At 53.4% G+C, this 18,777-nt stretch overlaps 2 protein-coding genes across 2 annotated transcripts; both read left to right on the top strand.

The window, feature by feature from the left end:
• Positions 1 to 1,514: 1,514 nt before the first annotated feature.
• EAH_00005290 (myosin heavy chain, putative) lies at positions 1,515 to 10,532 on the top strand (the record flags this gene model as incomplete). The annotated part of the gene is made up of 17 exons (XM_013392898.1): positions 1,515 to 1,704; positions 1,969 to 2,118; positions 2,412 to 2,521; positions 2,772 to 2,835; positions 3,003 to 3,163; positions 3,486 to 3,560; positions 3,793 to 3,900; positions 4,149 to 4,615; positions 4,878 to 5,022; positions 5,262 to 5,480; positions 5,819 to 5,941; positions 6,363 to 6,520; positions 6,922 to 7,009; positions 7,314 to 8,663; positions 8,910 to 9,180; positions 9,813 to 10,068; positions 10,349 to 10,532. 17 exons carry the CDS (start codon positions 1,515 to 1,517, stop codon positions 10,530 to 10,532), a joined length of 4,119 nt encoding a protein of 1,372 aa, XP_013248352.1.
• Positions 10,533 to 14,060: 3,528 nt separating this feature from the next.
• EAH_00005280 (hypothetical protein, conserved) lies at positions 14,061 to 17,329 on the top strand (the record flags this gene model as incomplete). The annotated part of the gene is made up of 4 exons (XM_013392897.1): positions 14,061 to 14,629; positions 14,749 to 14,907; positions 15,489 to 15,791; positions 16,240 to 17,329. The coding sequence occupies 4 exons, from the start codon at positions 14,061 to 14,063 to the stop codon at positions 17,327 to 17,329; spliced, it is 2,121 nt and encodes a 706-aa protein (XP_013248351.1).
• Between the last annotated feature and the right edge of the window lie 1,448 nt (positions 17,330 to 18,777).

Below are 18,777 nucleotides of genomic sequence, written 5' to 3'. Positions count from 1 at the left end.
CGCTTGCTCCCTTGAATACATGAGAAGTTGGGCTGGCATGGGGGGATGCAACCCTGTGGATAGGTGACATTATTGACAGAGGGATATAGCCAACTTCAGGTGGCGCGGCACCCTCCTAGCACTGACGGACCGCCAGCAGAAGACACCGAAGTGGACGAAATTGAACAGAAAGTTACCGCCTGATCCGTTCCAAGCTGGCTGAGCACGGAAGTGCTGCAGTCTCACTCATAGCGGGGTCAAGTCCAAATAATAATTCTTTACCGTCTGGAAATAGCAGGCTGCGCATATCTACCTTCTTTTCAGTGCATTGTGCTAATTACTTTCTGCCCTGGAACCTGCGTCGCCGATGTAGTGTAGGCATACTGCAGCGTCGCTGATAGCGGAACATTTTTAGTTGGAATGCAACTACTAGGTTATTCCGCCTCGATTAGCCGAAAACGATAATTTACCTCGAAATTCGGGAAAGTTGCGAGCTCGTTCGTGTGAACTTAGAGAATAATGGCGGGCCCCAAGGAGTCGGCCGTATGGGCCTGCCTCTGTGAGTGGTTGAACAGGCTAAGGAAAGGCTAGTGCCCTCGAATTGTTGCTAGAAACATCATTTTCAGGTTTACTCGCAAGACTGCAACTGATCAACTCAGCAGAGGCCTCGTGCGTCCTGTCTTTTCTTCATTAGCGTCTGGACCACCCCGGCTGACTCAGCGGACCACGCGCTGGGTATCCGTGCATAACTGATTCGTTTTGGAGGGAAAGGATGCCACGACCTATCATTTGAACAGAATATCATTTAGAAAACGCTTTGCGAGATAAGCGATATTCCTTAGGCTACAAAACTGCCTACCGCAGTTGCCTCATCTTGCTCGCCGACGCCGATTCGGCTGACGGTGCTGGATGGCGGGAGTTGTTGAGATCGCTTCCTTACCAGTGCATTTTTACCCATGAAATACTCATATTTTGTTATTTCCTCCTTATTTGCACATTACTTCCTCGAATCACCCACTGGAAGCTCCAGCCCATCCTCGACTCGAGGCAGTGGCTGCCTCACTAGGAATGCGCACACTTAACTTTTCAGGAACGCTTGTGCAGCATTTGCCTCCACATGTGATCTTCCCTTGATACTTCATCTCCACCACAACCTCCTCACCGTCATCAGAGCCTCCCCTCACGACAAGGGGCCAACAGTCCGCCGTCGTGGGCATCGACTGCATTGCTCGGTGTCTGCCTTGCGCCACCGCAATTATGCTTCTGCGATTTAGGGCGTAAAGAGGGTGGCTTCTTTCTTAGTTTTTGCTGGTGAGTGAATGCGCATAGCAGGGCCAGGCACTGAATGTCTTTGCGGGCGTGGAGATCGGCCGGCAAGTCATCGCGAACTTTTCTCACTCCATCGAGATACCGTTGCCTGTGCAGAAGCTCCATAGAATGCTTCAGAACAGGCTTCTACACACCAAATTTTTGCCGCTTTCACTGTAGTCTCCTCCGAAGGTTTTTTCGGAGGAGACGCGCTGAAGTCGGCTAGAATGAACGCCGAAAACTTCGCCAAGCTCACGGCCATCTTAGATCTCCTCGACCGCTACAAGAAGAACCTCGCCCAGGCTGTGCAGGTCGAGAACCCGGTGCAGGCTAGGCACGTGCTGCGGTCGGGCCGCACCCTGTCCAAGAGGTCCACACGTTCGGAAGGTCTGTCTGCCTTCGGCAACGCCAATGAAGGTAAGGGTAGCCATTGCCTACCTACCCTTCCCCTCTCTCCCATTCTCAGAACGCAGAATCTATTGGCTTGTCTTCTTGCAAAACAGCATTGCAGCTCTCGGTTCAATCAGTCGTGCTACAGAGTGTAGGCGTTTCCGCCCAGCCGAAGCTGATTCGCGGACAGCAGGTGCTTCTCTGCGTCTGGCTGAGCGGCTCAACTGGTGGCGTGCCGCGTTGTGTAATATACTTTGTTATGCACTGCATCGATTAATTCCAATATTTCAGGCCAGCAGCCAATGGACGCCGTGGCGCATGCCCAGGAACGGCGCAAGACAGTCAATCGAGCTCAGACGCTCCTCTTCAGAAGGCGGACAAGGCTGCGAAAATCTTTCCCCAGTCTGTCAGAACCCGCCAGCAAAAGCATTTCTATATCATGTACGTCTCACTGTTCCGCTTTCATGCTTGCGCGATTTCGGTGGACCTTCAATCGCAGATGCGCAGCGCGCAGGGCCGCCGCGCTTTCATGCATATTGCATCCACACCTGTATTTAATTGGGTGATCACTCGATATCGGTGGGGGTGTTACGTTCTTTTGGGAAGAGGCTCTGCTCCGGAAGTCAGCGGTCACTCTCGCTCATCATGTTTCTTTGCTGCTGTGTATGCCGGTAGAGATTTGTTCTATTCGTGTTCGTGCTTTGCTGCTGCATGCGTCGCCGTTCGTTCTACAGGCCTCGATGAGGACCTCAAAGACTGCGTCGTCAGTCGGGGGATGATGCGCATTTTTGAGAGCAGGCAAGACACCAATAAACGCAGCTCAGAAAGTTCTGAGTGTGAAGCGGTGAGCGTAGTGTGTGTACGCAGAAAAATTGGGGGCTGTTGACAAAGGTCACGCTGGTTTGCTGTTGCTCATGCCCGATGTCTGCTGCGCGTTCTTATATATGGATGCATGGTTAGAGCTGCAGTGTACTGATCGCCTTGGCTGTCACTGGGGTGGCTGCTACAGCAAGAGTCTGCACGCTTGAACCTGTGCTGTTAGCATCAGCTTAACGGCCATGACCCTATGGTCTATGTGCTGCGTTTGCTCACAGCAAAGCGACTGCCTCGACTATATGCCCGAAAAAAGCTTCGGGCCCCCAGACGTTGACTGGGAAGGTGCGTACTGCTTAATGAGCGTTCATTTCTGAACCTAGAAAGCGTGGGCGCTTCTAGCGGCATTTAGTGAGGGGGGGAAGGGGTCAGACGGTAAATGCATGCACGACTCGGATTTGCATGCAGCAAGTGATATTTCCGGCTGCAGAGGCTTCTGCGGTTGCCTACAGATCCACCTTGGCAACCCCCGATGCCTTCTGGCAGTTTCGATACGTTGAGCAGTGACGACTATGCCAGTCTGCGTCCCGAGATCTTGGGCCAGTTGTTTGACAAAATCCTCGACTGTCTGCAGAACGACTTCGACGAATTAGTTGGAAAGCTGAAAGAACAGGTCAACTCAGACACGCAACTAACTGCCCACACAGATGGCATGCCGCATTCAGTTCTCACCTTTCCAGTCCTCATCAGAATTGTCACCGTGGTTCTGATTTGTGTGGCTAGCTCTTGTCGCTTGCAGGATGTACACTGGAGTCGCGTCTTGATAGCGCTTGTTTCTGTTGTTCCCACACGCAGCATGTAGACTGAATGCACGGCGATTCCGCGTGTCGTGGGATTTTGAACTGCAAGGCAACCCACAGTTATTGTTGTGGAGTGCAGCATATATGCACTTACAGCAAGACATGAAGTTGCATGCATTTGTATGCGACGCGCAGAACGTTCACCTAAAACAGGATGTCATTTCCCTGAGAAAGAAACTTCAAGATGCTGTGGAGACTAACGACGATCAGGTCAACAGATTAACCAGTTCTGCAACTGTGCACAAACACAATATATATATGTATATATATCGGTGTGTGCGTGTGTGTGTACACCTAGTTAGTCAAGGACAAATAGTAACAGGCACACAGATGTGAAAGAACAAGCAGATTATGAGTGCACCGGGAGTGTCAATACAAGGGGCGCCCCCAGAGTAAAACTGGTTGTTCATTAGGAGGTAGTGATTTATGACTACGCGTGCAGGTGCAAGAACTGAAGGAGATGACGGATCGCATCTCATACTTAGAGACCGAGGGTCGCGAACTTACCCGACAACTCAGCACCCTAGAAAAACGCATCAAGGCGTACCAGGTGAACAGGATTTCAGCAACAACAGTAGCACTGATAGCAGCGGCAACTGCTTGCAAGGGCAGGAATAGTAGCAACAGCACTAGCAGTAGCACCATACAAGCTACTGCCCATCCCCGTTGAGGGATATTCCCCCAGTGCGACTGGTTGTTGCCTTCTGGGTGTCTTCACATGTTTCGGCTGATGGGCGGCGCTTTCATGCAGTATATTTTTCATCCTCCACATTTGTTTGTGCGTTTATTTGGGTGCAGGATAACCAGAAGGATCTGCTAAAACTGGAGGAGGAGAAGCACACATTGAGTCGGGAGTGCGCATCGTTGCAAGAGTTGATAAAGAAGCTGACGCTGCAAGTGAGCGCGCAGGACTCTCAGAAGGTGTCGGAGTTGGCTCAGGATTTGATGACTTTGAAGGAAAAGGAGAAGGAGATAAAGTCTTTAAAGCAACAACTGAGCAAGAAGGAGCGGCTCCTTGAGTCTTTAAACGCAAGGCTCGCAACGCAACCGTTCCCATCCATCTTAGAATCGCTGCGCGGCGCAGAGGCCGCCAGTAGACAAGCCACACCTCGGGGCTCCTTTGGCCACTTGTTCAGCTCGGTCTCCAGCCCCCGAAGGACCTCCGTTAAGCACCTGCTCGCCACTCCCCAGCCTCCCTCTTCAGAACCGGGTCTCTCCCTGGCCACAGAGTTGCAGCTCACCAAAATACCGAGCGTGACGCGCAGGTATGACTCTCCTTCATCTGTATCATTGTCTTCCTCCACTTGGCATGCCTTCTTTAGCCCCAGTACATGGCAGTGGTGTGCTGCCGCTGCTGCTCAAGCCTACGCTGTCTGCCCGGACTCCAGTGTGGCACCCACTGGGAAGCAGCAGCAGCTTTATCTTTGGCTACAGCAAAAAGCGGCACCATACGCGCTGGCGCTGCTGCCTGTGCGGCAGCTGTGCGATATGCACCGCATGCTTTGTGGTTGGATTTCTGTGGCATAGGCTGGTAGAGGTGCAGGAGAAACTGGGGGCCACATTGGCGGAGCTGGACAAATTGCGGGAGTCCAACGAGTCTCTCAGAAGTGAACTCGACAAAATGCGCAAAGAACTGGAGGACAAAGAAGCAGCGACGCATCAAGAGCTGCAGGTAAAAGGAAGGAAGAAGGGGGCTTCTACTGCTGGAGTTTTGCTGCCTGCGTTTTGAATCAGTCTGATTATGAGCAAATAACTCAACAGCAGAACGGCGTCAAGAGAAACTGCCTCGTAGAGGGTACTGCGGGGGCACCTACCGAATAGCCCCACGGAATTAGTTGCAGCGCGTGTGCGTCATGCTGCTGCTATGGCCGTATTGCTGCTTCTGTTGGTGCTGCTACTGGATTGCCTCAGGAGCGTTCGAGTGAGCTAGCTGCTGCTCGGGAGCAGCTCAAAGAGAAGACATCGGCGCTGCAGCGCACAACAGAGGCCTTGAACACAACTAAGGGAGACCTTAACGCCTCGACAGCAGCTCTGTATTTAACGGCAGCAGACAACGAGTACCTGCAGGCGGACAACGAACGCCTCAAGGCCCAAGTTGCAGAATCGAAGCAAATGCTGCGGGAAGCCCAGGTGCTGCACTCCGGCACATGCAGACAAATTGCCAACTATCCCTACCGTCCCTCATCAACACAGACATACACATGTATTTGAACATCTAAGATATATATATATATATATGGACGTTTGTAAATTCGCCTGCATTTGAGCGGATGCACATGCCTACGCATACATGCAGACAGCCGGAGAAAGCGTAGGAAAACAATGAGGTTGCGAGGTTGACAAGGAGATAGTCGGGAGTGACTGCGACTTTTAATAGCCCCGTCGTGTTTGCTGCGGTTGCTCGCTGCTCCTGCGTTCAACTTGCCCCTCTGCATGTTTTTGCGTTGGTTTGCCCTTGTGATGCACAGGAACGCCATGCAGAGGCCTTGGCGTCGCGCGCTCCACCAGCCGTTGTAAAGGATTTGGAGGAAAGAGTCGCTCAGCTCGTGCAGGAGCTGCAGGCCAGAGCCTCTCTGCTGGATAGGGCAAAGGTGAGGGCGATCTGGCACATATACAGCATAAATACATATTTTATAAAAGTGCAATTGTTCAAATCAGTTGCGGCTGGCGTGAGCTATCAAGTATAGTTTCTAAGCAGAAATTATACTTGGATAGCGCATGCGCTATCTTGTATAGTTTCTTTAAGCACTGCACACATACATACTTGAACCCAACCGTTTTGTTCAATGCATGCATGCATGCGTAAAATGGCGAAGAAAAACTGCGCATGTTTCGTATCGTGGTTTCCTTCTGTACTTGGGAAGAGCGGAACCGTTAAGAGTAGTGCCTTGCCGCAGGAGCGCAAGGGTGGCGTGTGCACCTGCCAGGAGACGAGCGTAGCCGTGAAGTGTACGTATACTGTACAGGGCGCAGGCTGGCATGTTTCGACTGCCAAGGGTTTGTGATGTGCAGATGCAGCAGGGAGAGTTGGGGGAGGAGCTAGCGCAGATGCAGCGCAGCGTTGAGCAGAGTATGCAGCAGATCGAGGAGTTATCTTCGCAAGTGAAGACACTCGAGGGGAAGCTGGCTGCAACAAACAACGTGGCAAGTGCCCTTGGAGAGGCAAGCAAGTAAGTTGGCCGAGCACGCATTGGTTGGCAGCACCTGCGAGATGCGGCCGCCGCTGCTGCTGCAGCTGCTCCTGTAACTGCTGCTGGTGCAAGCTGCATGCAATGCCGCTGCAGAAACGCCGATTTAGAAACCAACAGCATGTCTCGTTGTTCTGCCTGGTGGCGGGCACCCCACCTCAAATGCTGTTATGTAGATCTGCGTTTCCCGTTGCGCTGAGAGGTGTAGGCGAGCCGGCCGGCTCCGCCTTTTAGTGTAAACACTGGGAGGCCTGTGTCTTCCAGTTTGGACAGCCGTGATTTGTATTTAGCCTGCTTTCATGCTTTTGATTTCAAGTTTGCAGTGTACTGACACTCAACCTTTGAACGCGAGAGTGTCTGTTGTCGTCTGCTGCGCTCCGCAGCAAAATAATTGAGTTGGTGAAAAACGGAAATGCGGGCGGAGAGGACAGCGAGGAGGCGGTGAGGCGACAAGAGGCACTCCTGGATTTGGTGAGGCAAGGCTGCCGCTCCTTGATTTGGTGGAAATGGGGCACCAGGGTTGGGGGGCATATTGAGAAGCAATAGTATATCATATAGCATTGCTGTTGCTACTGCTGTTGCTACTGCTTTTGTTGGCGCTGGCGTTTTTGCCTGCCTCTAACTTATGCTGCTGCATTTGCTGCTGCTTGTGCTGGCTTTCCCGCATGCTGCTGCTTTTGCTTGGGCTTTAAATGATACAGCTGCTGATGATGTGCTGCATGACCGGGAGCTTTACAGAGTGTCTCGTGGTGTGGGTGGCTGTTGCAACGCGCAGCTGGAGCAGGAGCGCCGCCATACTGAGGCCCTAGTTGATAGTATAAAGCAACAGCAGTCGATTGAGGTAGAGCAACGGGAGTTCCAGGAGACTGCTGAGGCGATGCAGCAGCAGCTGCGGGAACAGGTGGAGTGCCTGCAGGAGCAGCTGCAGCAGCAAGAAAAGGAGGCTGAGGCAATGAGGCAGGACTTATATCAGCAGGTTGAAATGACAGATAAGGCCAAAGAGGAGGTGCAGGCAGAGCTGCGCGCAGCGTGCGACAGGCTGCGGGAGCTGCAGCAGCAGCTGCAGGAGACAGTACAGCAGAAGCAGGAACTGGAATTGGCAGCATCGGAGTGGGAGGCCCAGAGGACGGAGATGAGTCGCGAGAGGGAAGAAACTCAGGAAGCAATGCAGGCACAGGAACGCGAGCTGCAGCAGGTGCAAGAGCGAGTGCAGGAGCTGCTGCATCAGATCGACGAGTACGTCAGCAAGGAAGCAGCCTATATCGCTGAGGGGGAGGCTCTTCGGGGAAACATAGGACAGCTGGAGCTGTCGATGAAAGCAGCAAAGGAAGAGACGGAGCGGCAGCTAGCTGAAAAGGAGCAGGACAGGCAGCAGCTGGAGATGGCGCAGCAGACAGCAATGGCCGTGCTGCAGCAGCAGATTGAACAGCTTAAGGGAGAAAGAGCACACGCTTTAGAAAGTTCCCACCGGGAGGAGACAGCAGCCCTGAAGCACGAGTACGAGGCTCTGAAGGAGACAGTGAACAGTCTGAGGGAGCAGAACGCCAGCTTATTGGAGCAGCTGGAGCAGCAACAGAAGCAGACGCGCAGTGCGCAGGAGGACGAGCAGCAGCGGTGGCAACGCAAGTACCACGGCTTGCTCTCGAGTCTGGGGGATGCTCAAGACAGGTACAAGCACCTCGAGCTGCTGCTGCAGCGGAGCTACAGGGAGTCCCACAAGTGGCTTCAGGAGGCGCAGCAGCAGCTGCAGCAACTACTGCATAGGGACAGCCAGAGCCGAGAACTTCAGCTCAAGCAGAGCCCGCAACAGCTCGAGCAGGGATGCACGGAGCTGGGCGTGGGAAGCTCAGGGCTGAGGGAGCCGCATGCAGCGGCTGCCCATCCCGGGCTTGAGAAGGGGAAGCAGCAGGAGGAGGTTCTGGGGGGTGGTAAGGCCGTCATCACTCAGCAGCAGCAGATGCCGGACGCTGAGGCCTTGCAAATGGCCCCAGAGGCACTCAAACCACTGCAGCAGCTCCTTGCCATCCTTCAGGAACAGCGGCAGCAGTTTGGGGAAGCGGAGAACAAACAAAAACTCCTCATAGCCGCCAATGAACGGATGCGCAGGGAAAACCAATACCTCAAGGTGAGACGCATGCAGACGCAGAGGAGATCCCTTTGGGTAGTGAGGGGGTTGAGCAGTTGAGGGGCGCGGTGTTGATTGTGGGCTTTTATCTGCATGCACTCTCTGTAAGGGTGTGTTTTGAGGCTGGGGCCTGTTGGAGCAGGAGGCCCAAGAGGCGGCATGCCAATTGGTGCTGCCTGCATTCCTTGTCACTTGAATTGTTGCTTGCTGCACCGTGCCTTCCTTAGTGCTGCTGCTTCTGCTTAGGCGGAGGTGGAGGAGCTGAAGAATCTGGTTTTGACTGAGAAGCGGGATGGGGGCGTCGCCAGCGTACTGGAGGTGGTGCAGCGACAGCTCGACCAGTTGGCTACTGCATTTGATGCCTTTAAGAAGGCAGAGGCGCAGCAGCTCGCGGATATGAAGGGAGCTTTAGGAGGCCCTACGCACGTCTTCAACGTCTCCTACCCTCCCTTTGTCATCCCGATGGTGAATGTGCACGAAAGCAGAGACGGCAACGACAAGACTATCAACATTTCGGGTGCGGCGAGTAAAAAAGACAGCGCTTGTACAGCGAGAGCTGGTGCTTACACAAAAAATAGGAAATAAGTTCAATTCAACTGCAACAAGCGCAAATGCAGAGAACGCGCAACAGCATTACACTATACCATACACGTATATAGCGTCGATAAGCGAAGAAGCAAAACAAGGAGAACCAACATACGGAGACTGAGACTGTGCATGCAAATACACCATAAAAATGTAGAAGGAGTACACTAAGTGGCCACAAAAATCGAGCCCACTTATGCTTTTAGAAGCAGTATTGCTGCACAGGGATAGAGAGGCACTTGCCCCGCAGTGGGCAGCTTGTTCCCTTGCCCGCCTACGTAGACTCTTTTTCCTTCTCGGGCATTCTGCGTGTTTGTTTGTTTTGCGCTTAATTTTACGTGGCTCTGAGAAAGTTGTACTTTTTCAGCCCGCTTGTGTATGCGTTTGCTTGTCTGTGCTGCTTGAAGGCAGTAGGGTGTTTTCTTTCTGTTTGTGTTGTGCCTTTTCACTGGAGGGTCAGTGTGCGTCGCCGTTGTGCGTTTGTTTGTTTATAATTCTGTCTATTGAATTCATTATTATGTCCCGCCTTTGCGCGATTCCATGTGCTTGTATCTGCAACTGAAGGCATATTGGACGTACGGGCAGCCTCCACTGGCGGGGTTCCTGCAGGGGGGTTGGGGGGCCTCTTCGGTCCTCGGGCGCCTCTCCCTGCTCTGCAGGGCAGCCGTTTCCGCGAGTGGGTCTCGAGATGGTGCGACAGAGGTTGCTGTTCATCCAATGAAGGGCTTCTTAACGGCCCCGTTTGCTGCTCAGGAGAGGACTGCGGCGCAGATGCCCAGGGGGACACCTGGCACACGAACACACAGGTCTTCAAACCTACGTGAGCCACTTCTTCTGCAGCTACAGGTGCTGTTGCTCCCCCTCCTCCTAATACTACTGCTGCTACTACTACTGCTGTTGGTGGTGCCGCTGGTACACTTGCTGGTGCTGCTGCTGTTGCTTCCTCTGCATACTACTGCTGCATCCACTGCGAGCGCTGCCGCTGTTATTGACGGTGTGGGGAAAGAGCGGTATAAAGAATACAGGTTCACTGAGCGTCAAAGGCCTGTCGGCTGCTTTAAGGTTGTGGAGCACCAGCAATGTTGTGTCTGCTATTACAGGGGGAAGGAGGAGGTGCAGGCCTTGCGCCTGTGCGTGGGCCCTGCGGGCAGCGCTCCCAGGCTGGAGGGGCCTTTTCAATTGTCTGAGATGATGGAGTTGCCGCCAAAGGAAACAAACCCTAGTAGCAGCAATAACAGCAACTGCAACAGCAGTAACAACCTTGCTCCTGCAGCGGCGTGCTGAGCTGCACTTACTGAGCCGCTGCACTTCGAGGCAGCAGCCCAGTAAGTTCCTACCTGCTGCTGCAGCTGTCACTGCAGCTGCTTCTGCAGTGACATCTGCAGCAGCAGGTAGGCACAGGAGCATCTTATTATCCGCTGTCTTCTTGAGAAGCAATAGCACGAAGTATTTAGCGACAACATAGTGACAGAGAGAGGCGGTCACGCCGGCAGCCGTGGGCTCTCTGGCTGTGGCTGCGCCTGAGCAAGGCGTGAAAATCGACAGGCATGACCAGCAAGGCTGCAGACACTTCAGCAGACTGTGGAGTCGTTTTGTGTTCATTTTGCTGTCTTGGTTGTATTTCTGTCCCTGTTAGTTTTCTTTGTTTGCCTTCGTTTGTCCCTCTCTCTCTCTGGGTGGCTGTGTGTCTTTGTTTGTCCTCGGTCCTCCGTGCGTGTGGGTTGGTCCGCCTTTCCCTTGTGTCTCTGTTTTCCGTCGTTGTCTCTGCACTGGCACGGCTGGAGACAGCTGCGTGCCCCAGAGGCCGTCTTTCGGAAGCTCCGCAATACGACTACCTAACTTTTCTCCGTTTTGTCTTTCTGTCATTTGTACTGGGCACACAATGGTGTCCACAACCCAATGCGCGGCAGAAAAGTTTCGTGCACATCGCAGTATTGGCGGTTTGGGTGGACATAGATACAGCTCGGCGGTTTTAACTAATCTAGGCTTTTGTATTCAGATGGGCTTTCTAGGTGAGATGTTCTGCACCTGCTTTTTGGGCTCCCTAAAATTTAGGGTGCAGGGTTTTGTTCTAAGGAGTCGAGCGTGGGGTTTGACGAGCCTAGGGCTTCGTATGTAAGGTTTAGGGTTGATCAGAATTTAGGGCTGTGTGACGTGGAATGGCGTGCGTAGGTTTGGGCTTAAGGCTCAGGATCTAAGGCTCAAGGGTTTAGAGTTTAGGGCTAGGAACAGATTGTAAACACCGTTTTCGGAGTAGCTGATGCTGGCGGCGTAGGGTGTTTGCAGCTTGTGTTAGTAGTTTGTTTTGGGGGGTTCTGGGGCTGAGGATGAACTGCTTTCATTGCAGCATAGGCACCTAGCCTTGGCTTCAAGGCCAAAGGTAGATAAACAGACAGAAGCAGCAGAGGGGAGAAACGGAGTGAACGGGGGGCAGCTAATGATGCACAGACGCAGACAGGTGTATAGGGAGACCGAATCCACTGTAGAGAGCGGGTATCAGATAAGGGAGAAAGAAAGCATAGGAGAGAAGGAAGGATAGGGATAGGAGGGTAGATAGAGAACACAGGAGAAGGGAAGAACAGAGAACAGGAAAGGGAACAGGAGGCTCCGTAGAAAGGGGGGATGACGAGTGAAGGATAGCCCAAAACACGCACCCAGCAAATAAGCCCAGGCGGCTGGTGGTGGCCTTCAGCGTGGCCAACTAACCTTCGCCCTGCTAAGCATCGGAATCTGCATATTCTGCTTTGCTGGAAGGAGAGTCAACGCCTTCTTCTGTGAAAGAGTTTCCTGTGTGTTGCGTCTGAGTCGTCTCCCTGGTTTGTTTCTTGTCTGTTCCGTCTGCCCTTTACTGGTTAAGCGTCTCTGTCTTGGGTTTTGCATTCTGACTCATCTGTATTGTGTGCATCTGGCATATCCGATGCTTGTCTCTCTAGTGCTGCTGGAGAGTCTCTTGCCTCCTTCTTTCTTGTCTCCTCCTACCTGTGTGGGGGGGCGCTGCGCGCTCCAGGGGGAGGAAGGGAGGGGTAGTAAGGCGCTACACACCTTTTTCTTTGTGGATGTATAAGCATAGTTGGTTTCTTGCTCCATATTATTGTGTCTAAGGGGTGAGCAGCATCGCAACTCGGGGGGTGGCCTGGTGACCCGGGGCAGAAGTGTTGGAGTTGCGGCTGTCTGTTCGCTGCTGCTTTTAAAAACTTGAATGTGTAATTTAATTTGTATTTAATCCCAGTATAACTGCTCAAGTACTTCTACAGAAGCATAGGGCAGGCAGACACCCCAACCCCCACGCGCAGCTCCCCGTCTCCCAAGGCATCGAAGCAAGGGGCGAGCCTCCATTGGTCTGGTGCTGCTGGCAGGTGCATGGACAGCTGGCCGTCAGACTTTTGTTGTTTGAGGAAGTGGTTGGGTTGACTTTTTTAAACATTAAAACAACTTTTGCCAAGCGAAACAACAACGGGCTACACGTGAGACCCGCACCACTGGAGCTCCGATGAACAGACATAACTCCTCTTGTCTGCTTCCGTGGACGCGGGTTGCGGCTTGCCGTTTATCAGCATTTTCCTCTCCTTACAATACTTCCGCGTCATAAGTGAAACAGTTTGTTTCTTCAACTTGTTGCGTTTTCGGGTCACAAGGGCAGCAGGCTTCCCCACCATCTCTGTCTTGTTGTGCAAAGACGCAGGGCGGGCGTGTAGCGCCGGTGTCTCGAGTTGCGTGTTGCGTTTGGGGGTTTCCTGTCTGCTTGCAGCCTGCAAGAGACAGGAGTAATGATGTCTTTTTGTGTTTTCACACTCTCGTTTTTTATGGCGCTACTACGCACTCTCGGAGAGCAACGAATCGAGACTCAGACGGCCGCTATATGAACGGCGCACAGTCGTTTGTCTTCACCAGCGAAAATACACCACTACCACATTCTGATTAAGTGGATTTTATAACGGAAGGGGCTTCTGGCGGCAGCCCAAGGGAGGCAGCCTTCGGGTCTGTCTTGCGGCCGCCAGCCCGCTGGCACACGAGCACCCGCAGCAGCAGCAGCAGCGGTGGCGGCTGTCCGCATCCGCGAAAGCAGCAGCAGCAACAGCAGCAGCACATTGATTTTGTGTAGAGACGCTTGAGCTCCACACCGCCCATACGGGTGTTTCTTTCCCAACATCAGCGCACCGCAGACAGCAGTTCTTGGATCCCCTCCTCCTCTGTCTCCTTTGTTTCCGTTTCATTCTGTCCCTCTTTAAATCTCCTCTCTTCCTGGGAAACAGTCGGTCGGGGCTGGCTCTGCAGGGTAGCGGCTAACTCACTGCCCCCTCTGGGCTTTTTATCCAAAAAAAACCAGCGGCTCACTTTCAGGTTTTTATCAAGAGAGACGGACGACGACACTGTCAACGAACCAGCACAACTCACTGCATTGCCATTACCAGGCACAAGAGCACCCCGGACTGGAGGCGCGGAGCGGCAGCGGTAGGAGCAGTAGCAGCAGTAGCGGCAGCAGCGCGGAAGGTGAGGGGAAGGGATTTTGGAGACGAGGTTTTTTAACTTGAGGTAGTTTTAATCTCAGTTGTGGTGGCGACCGCTTCGACAGCAGCTGCAGCGACATAAGGATATATCAGTTCCGGCTGCTGCTGCTGCAAGCGCCCTGCTGCTTCGTCTCCCTTTTACTCGAATTCTCCGGGTTTTTTTTGCAGCTGGTGCCCTTTTTCGCCGGCAGCCCTTGGCACCGTGGTGCCCCTTTTGTTTTGATTTTGTACTCATTGCGAGGTTCAGCTGCAAGACTTCCCTTAGAAGAAGTAACCGGCTGTTGTCCACGTCTCACGCGTTATCATGGAGAGCTTCAAGCACGTCTTCCTTATCCCGTCGGACGGGGAATTTGCTCCGACAGACGGAGGCCTGCAAACTGCAGCAACGGCGTGGGATGAATGTACGGCGGGGGACGATAGTAGCAGCAGCCACTGCGGCAACACCACCGGCAGCAGCAGCAGCAGCAGCACACTTGCTGCTGCAGCAGCAGCCGCAGCAGTGGTGTCCTGCAGGGTAGGAGAGGAGGCCAATGAGCAGCGCCTGTTGTGCGGAGGCGTTCAGGCAGCGACCGAGCAGGTAGCAGCAGCAGCAGCAGCTGCTGCTGCTGCTGCAGTAGCAGCTGCAACAACGGAAGGAGGCCCCCTCGCTTGCCGCGGAGGGGAGAAGGCGCTGTCAGTGGAGGCAGCACGTTCGCGGCGGTTGCCGGACGTAGAGGAGCTGCTGCTTTCTCGGCCTGCAGGAGTGCAGCAGGTGCAGCAGCAGGTGCAGCAGCAGGTGCAGCAGCAGGTGCAGCAGCAGAAGCACGAGGTGCTTTTGGGGCAGTTGCTGCAGCAGACGGCAGATCAGCAGCAGCAGGGGCAGCACGGCCACAAGTCGGAAGGAGCACAGACATTTGCTGCGGGGGTTATTAGCAGGAACGGCTCAGGACAGCAACATTCAGGAGGGAGACGTTCTCATGCCGAGGGGGCGGGGTCTTCGAAACATTCTTCAGGGCGAGGGCGTCAGGGGGAGAAAAACGCAGCAGCAAACAGATCAGCGCCAGCAGCGAACGGCGACGCTACAGCCACTTGGCCCTGCAGACGGCACTTGTCACGATGCTACACCTACAGGCGCAAGGTGGACTGCAACGCAAACCCGTCTTCCCCAAACGGTAGGACTCGAAAAAATAAATACTGAACTGTAAATCCTTAGCCCGCTCTTGCCGAAGAACACGGAGCGTGTTCGGAGTGCATGCACGCACCCACACATTTTGGACGTGAGCATTGTACATGGTAGGATTTGTAGTTTGTGCGCATGCACTAGTTGCTCTGTGCATAGGCATCCAGAGTACTCGCTTCTTTGTGCACGTTTGCAAGCAAACTTTAGCCGAAGCACGCCCAGGGGCCCCCCTCAATAGGCCCGTCGGGAGGCCTCTCTCCCTCCGAAAGGCCCTCATCGTCTCTTGCGGTTGACCTCGTCTTGCCTGTTAGACAGTGTTTCCTCTTTTCATCGTTGATTCCGTCTTCGTTCACCTGTTATGATTTGCCTCTATCTGTAGCAGTCTGTTCACGTAGATAATACCTGCTTATCTGTCTGCTTGTCTCTCTTATGCGGACGTATCCACATGCATGAAGCACGAGTACGGGTGTGCCTGCGTACCGAGCCGTGAGCATAGCTGTCAGTCTGGATAGGCCGCTGTCTATCTGGCTTCTGAGGGCCTTGTGTGTATCTGTGTGTTTTGTGTGATTGAAGGAATTTGATGTGCTTGAGCTTCCTGCGGCTGGGCACCTGCCCCAATCGAGAGAGCTGCAACTACGCACACAACATGACGGAGTTGCAGAAGAAGCTGGAGCTGCGGAAGACTTCTTTGTGCAAGTATTGGCTGAAGGGGAAGTGCGAGAATGAAGATTGCAACTTCGCTCACGGCGAACACGAACTGCAGTCCACAGTGGGCGTATTCAAAACCACAATCTGCAAATACTGGAGGCAGGGCTGCTGCTACAGCGGAGAGCTGTGCAGACACGCGCATGGAGATGCAGACCTAAGGCCAGAGAAGTAGGCCGATGGGGTTACAGACAGGCATATTTGTGGTTTTAGTCCTTCCCGCCTCGCTTAATTTGCCTGGCAGTGTGCATTTGTCTTCCTCTCACTTCCCTCCTGACGCACTAGCGGGCGCGTGCGGGGCTGTGTTGCTTGTCCTCTTTGTGGGTGGCTAGGTGACTGTCGTTTCTGTGAAACGACAGTCACCTAGCTACCCACTCGTTTTGCTAGTCATTGATCTCTCGGTCCTCTTGCGTCGAGTGTGCCGTACGTTTGCTCCCTAGGCCATCCTGCCTGTCATTTATTATTCGTTCAGTGTCTACACGTGCCTCTTTCTCTCTCCTCCTGCCTTCTCTGTGCTTGTCCGGGGGCTGAGTGGGATGGGGGAGTGGTTGGTGGAGGGAGGCTTTGGACGTCGTTATACCGAGTTGTCCGTACGTCTGTGGTATGCGTGCCTGTTCAGCCTGCCGCCCCACTTGGAGCGGAAGAAGCAGCTGCAGCAGCAGTCTCGGCTGTCGGGCCGTAGCGGAGGGCAGCGTAAGGACCGCGCGGCAGCAGCAGCAGCAGCTGCTGCAGCAGCTGCTGCTGCTGCTGCAGGTGCAGGCGCGACAGCTGGAACGACGGCGACAGGTGGAGATGGAGAGTCCCTGGGGGAGGGCCTCGATAGACTGAAGGAGACAAGCGATGCCACTTTGGATCGGCTGCGGCAGGTTATATGCGGGGGCATACTGTCGGAGGGAAGATCAAACATAGTAGTATCTTCTTTAGATTCTCTTTTAGCGGAGGTGAACAGCCTGAAGCGATGGGACACGCAAGGCTCTACAAGCTCCGACCTGTCCACCGATATCCTGCAATCACCAGCGTCAGAGTCCCCTCGTTGTTTGCCCTCAAGCAGCGGCACTGGGATCTCCGCAGCCTCCCTTTGGAGTGTATCTCCAGAGCATAGCTTTTGCGCGCCTTCCGCAGCAGCAGCACCCGCAGCGGCAACCCCAGCAGCAGCACCAGCAACAGCAGCATCACCAGCGGCAGGGGGCTTGGCGGGAGCGGGTACGGCATGTGGCCTCACTCGGCAGGGGGGAGATCCGGTTCCAGGGGCGTGTTTGCCGCGATGTACAGACACTTCCACATCGCCGTCAGACAACTCGGGGGCGGCTCGCCCTTCCTTTCAGAGTCCGCGGCGCAGTACGGAGCCCGCACCCAAGGCAGAGGCATTAGTGGACGTACAGCAGGCCATAGGCGCGTATGTGAAGTCTTATTCGGTGCAGCTACAGAGTTCGACCTCACCGTGGGGGTCCCCAACTTCTGGGGTAGGGGTGCCCCCAGGCCTCGAAGACCTGTACGGAGGACGGGTAGGGGGAGGAGGACCAGAGGAGCCGCACTGTCGCCTCGCTACGCGCAGATGTGACTCGGACGAGCAAGTGCCGCGAGGCAGCAGTTTGGGGCTGTGGCAATGCAAGGAGGAGAACCTTTTTTCGCTGTCGTCGCAGACGACTGCGCTGGGGAGCAGCGCAGGAATAGAAGACAGCAGCAGCTGGTCAGCAGCAGCCTGGTAAAATGAAGAAAAACAGGGAAGAAGGTGCATGCATGTAGACAAGCTGCTAGCAGCGAGACCAGCTGCAGCAAAGACAGCAGGATGTGCGTTTTATTTGGGGAACACGAGATGCCGCAGCGGCGCGGCGCGAAGAAGGCAAATTACGCGTATCGGATTGATACATTTTGACTTTGATTCTTCATATAGGGACATGCAGTACATTCATGTATGCATGCATACATACTATGTACAAGTGCACATTACGTGTGTGTGCACTTCTCCCCGTAAATATGCATATATATATAAACGCGTGTAATGTATGTTTTATATGTAGCGTACATATTAAAAGATGTGCTGTTCGTATTGCCGGGGCTCTCGATTTTCCTTGCGGCTGGCTGGTGCGTGGACAGTAGGAGGTGCCTGGGCGGCCGCCTGTCATTATTACACCTAAGGCACATTCATATGCATATATATGTGTATATATGTGTATGTATATATGACCCTGCTTCTTTCTGTCTGAAATAATTTAAGATTTTATTCCGGCGTTTCTGCACCTTCGTGTCCCCGTTGCGCGCCTTGGTTCCTTTGTTTTGTCTTAAGGCCCTGCGCAGAATTTTGACTGATTTTGTATAGAAGGGTGCACGCCGAGCGAAGCATGCGGTCGTTTGGTTTTGATCTTGGGGATGGTGATGTAAGTAAAGAAGTGAATAATGTAAGGAAGCGGCGCGTCTCTGGCTGTATGCCTCCGTTGCGAGGGGAGGGACGAAGACTAGCTGAAGATGAAGCGGGGTTCTTTGGGGGTATTTATTAGTCCCGCCGTCTTTCGTTTTTCTTTGGCGGGCAAACAGATGCCGTCTTTATATATGTAGTATTACGCATATATACGTCGTACATGAATGTATAGATATGTAGCTGGGATTACGTTTATATGCACATATATATATACATATATGTGGATATATATATAAGAATTATATATATATATATATACATGCTTATGCGCAGTTTTGTACATGTATATGTACATAAAGGTTAATAAGTCATAAAGCCGCTGCCCTAAAAGAGGATGGCAACCTTACGGAGTGTACAGACAGCTGCCAGAAGGGTCCTTCTTCTTCCCCTCGCAAGAGCAACCGTGGCGGCTTATGGCTGTCTGACTTCGGATGCTGTTTAATAGAAGTGTGGGGGATAATGCCATTGGGACGCCGCACATCATGTCCGCTGTGCTGTGTTCGGTGTGGCGCGGTGTGCATACACCGCAAGTGCAGTGCCAAGTTCACGCGTCATTTTAGCGAGAGCGAGGAGCTCCTTGGCTCCATCGGCGCTTCGGGTTTCTTGTAACCACGAAAGGCGGCCGAAGCACTGACAAACACCAACACTCTCCGCGTTACTTTTTTAACTTCACGTTCTCCCTGAATACGAATGCAGAAGAAGTCCTAGGTAGCAGGAATAGGGAGTTCAGATGTGCGT

This window comes from Eimeria acervulina, genomic scaffold (assembly GCF_000499425.1).
Source record: "Eimeria acervulina Houghton genomic scaffold, Eah_scaff21, whole genome shotgun sequence".
NCBI lineage: Eukaryota > Apicomplexa > Conoidasida > Eucoccidiorida > Eimeriidae > Eimeria > Eimeria acervulina.
This window is presented reverse-complemented; position numbering and strand designations above follow the sequence as displayed.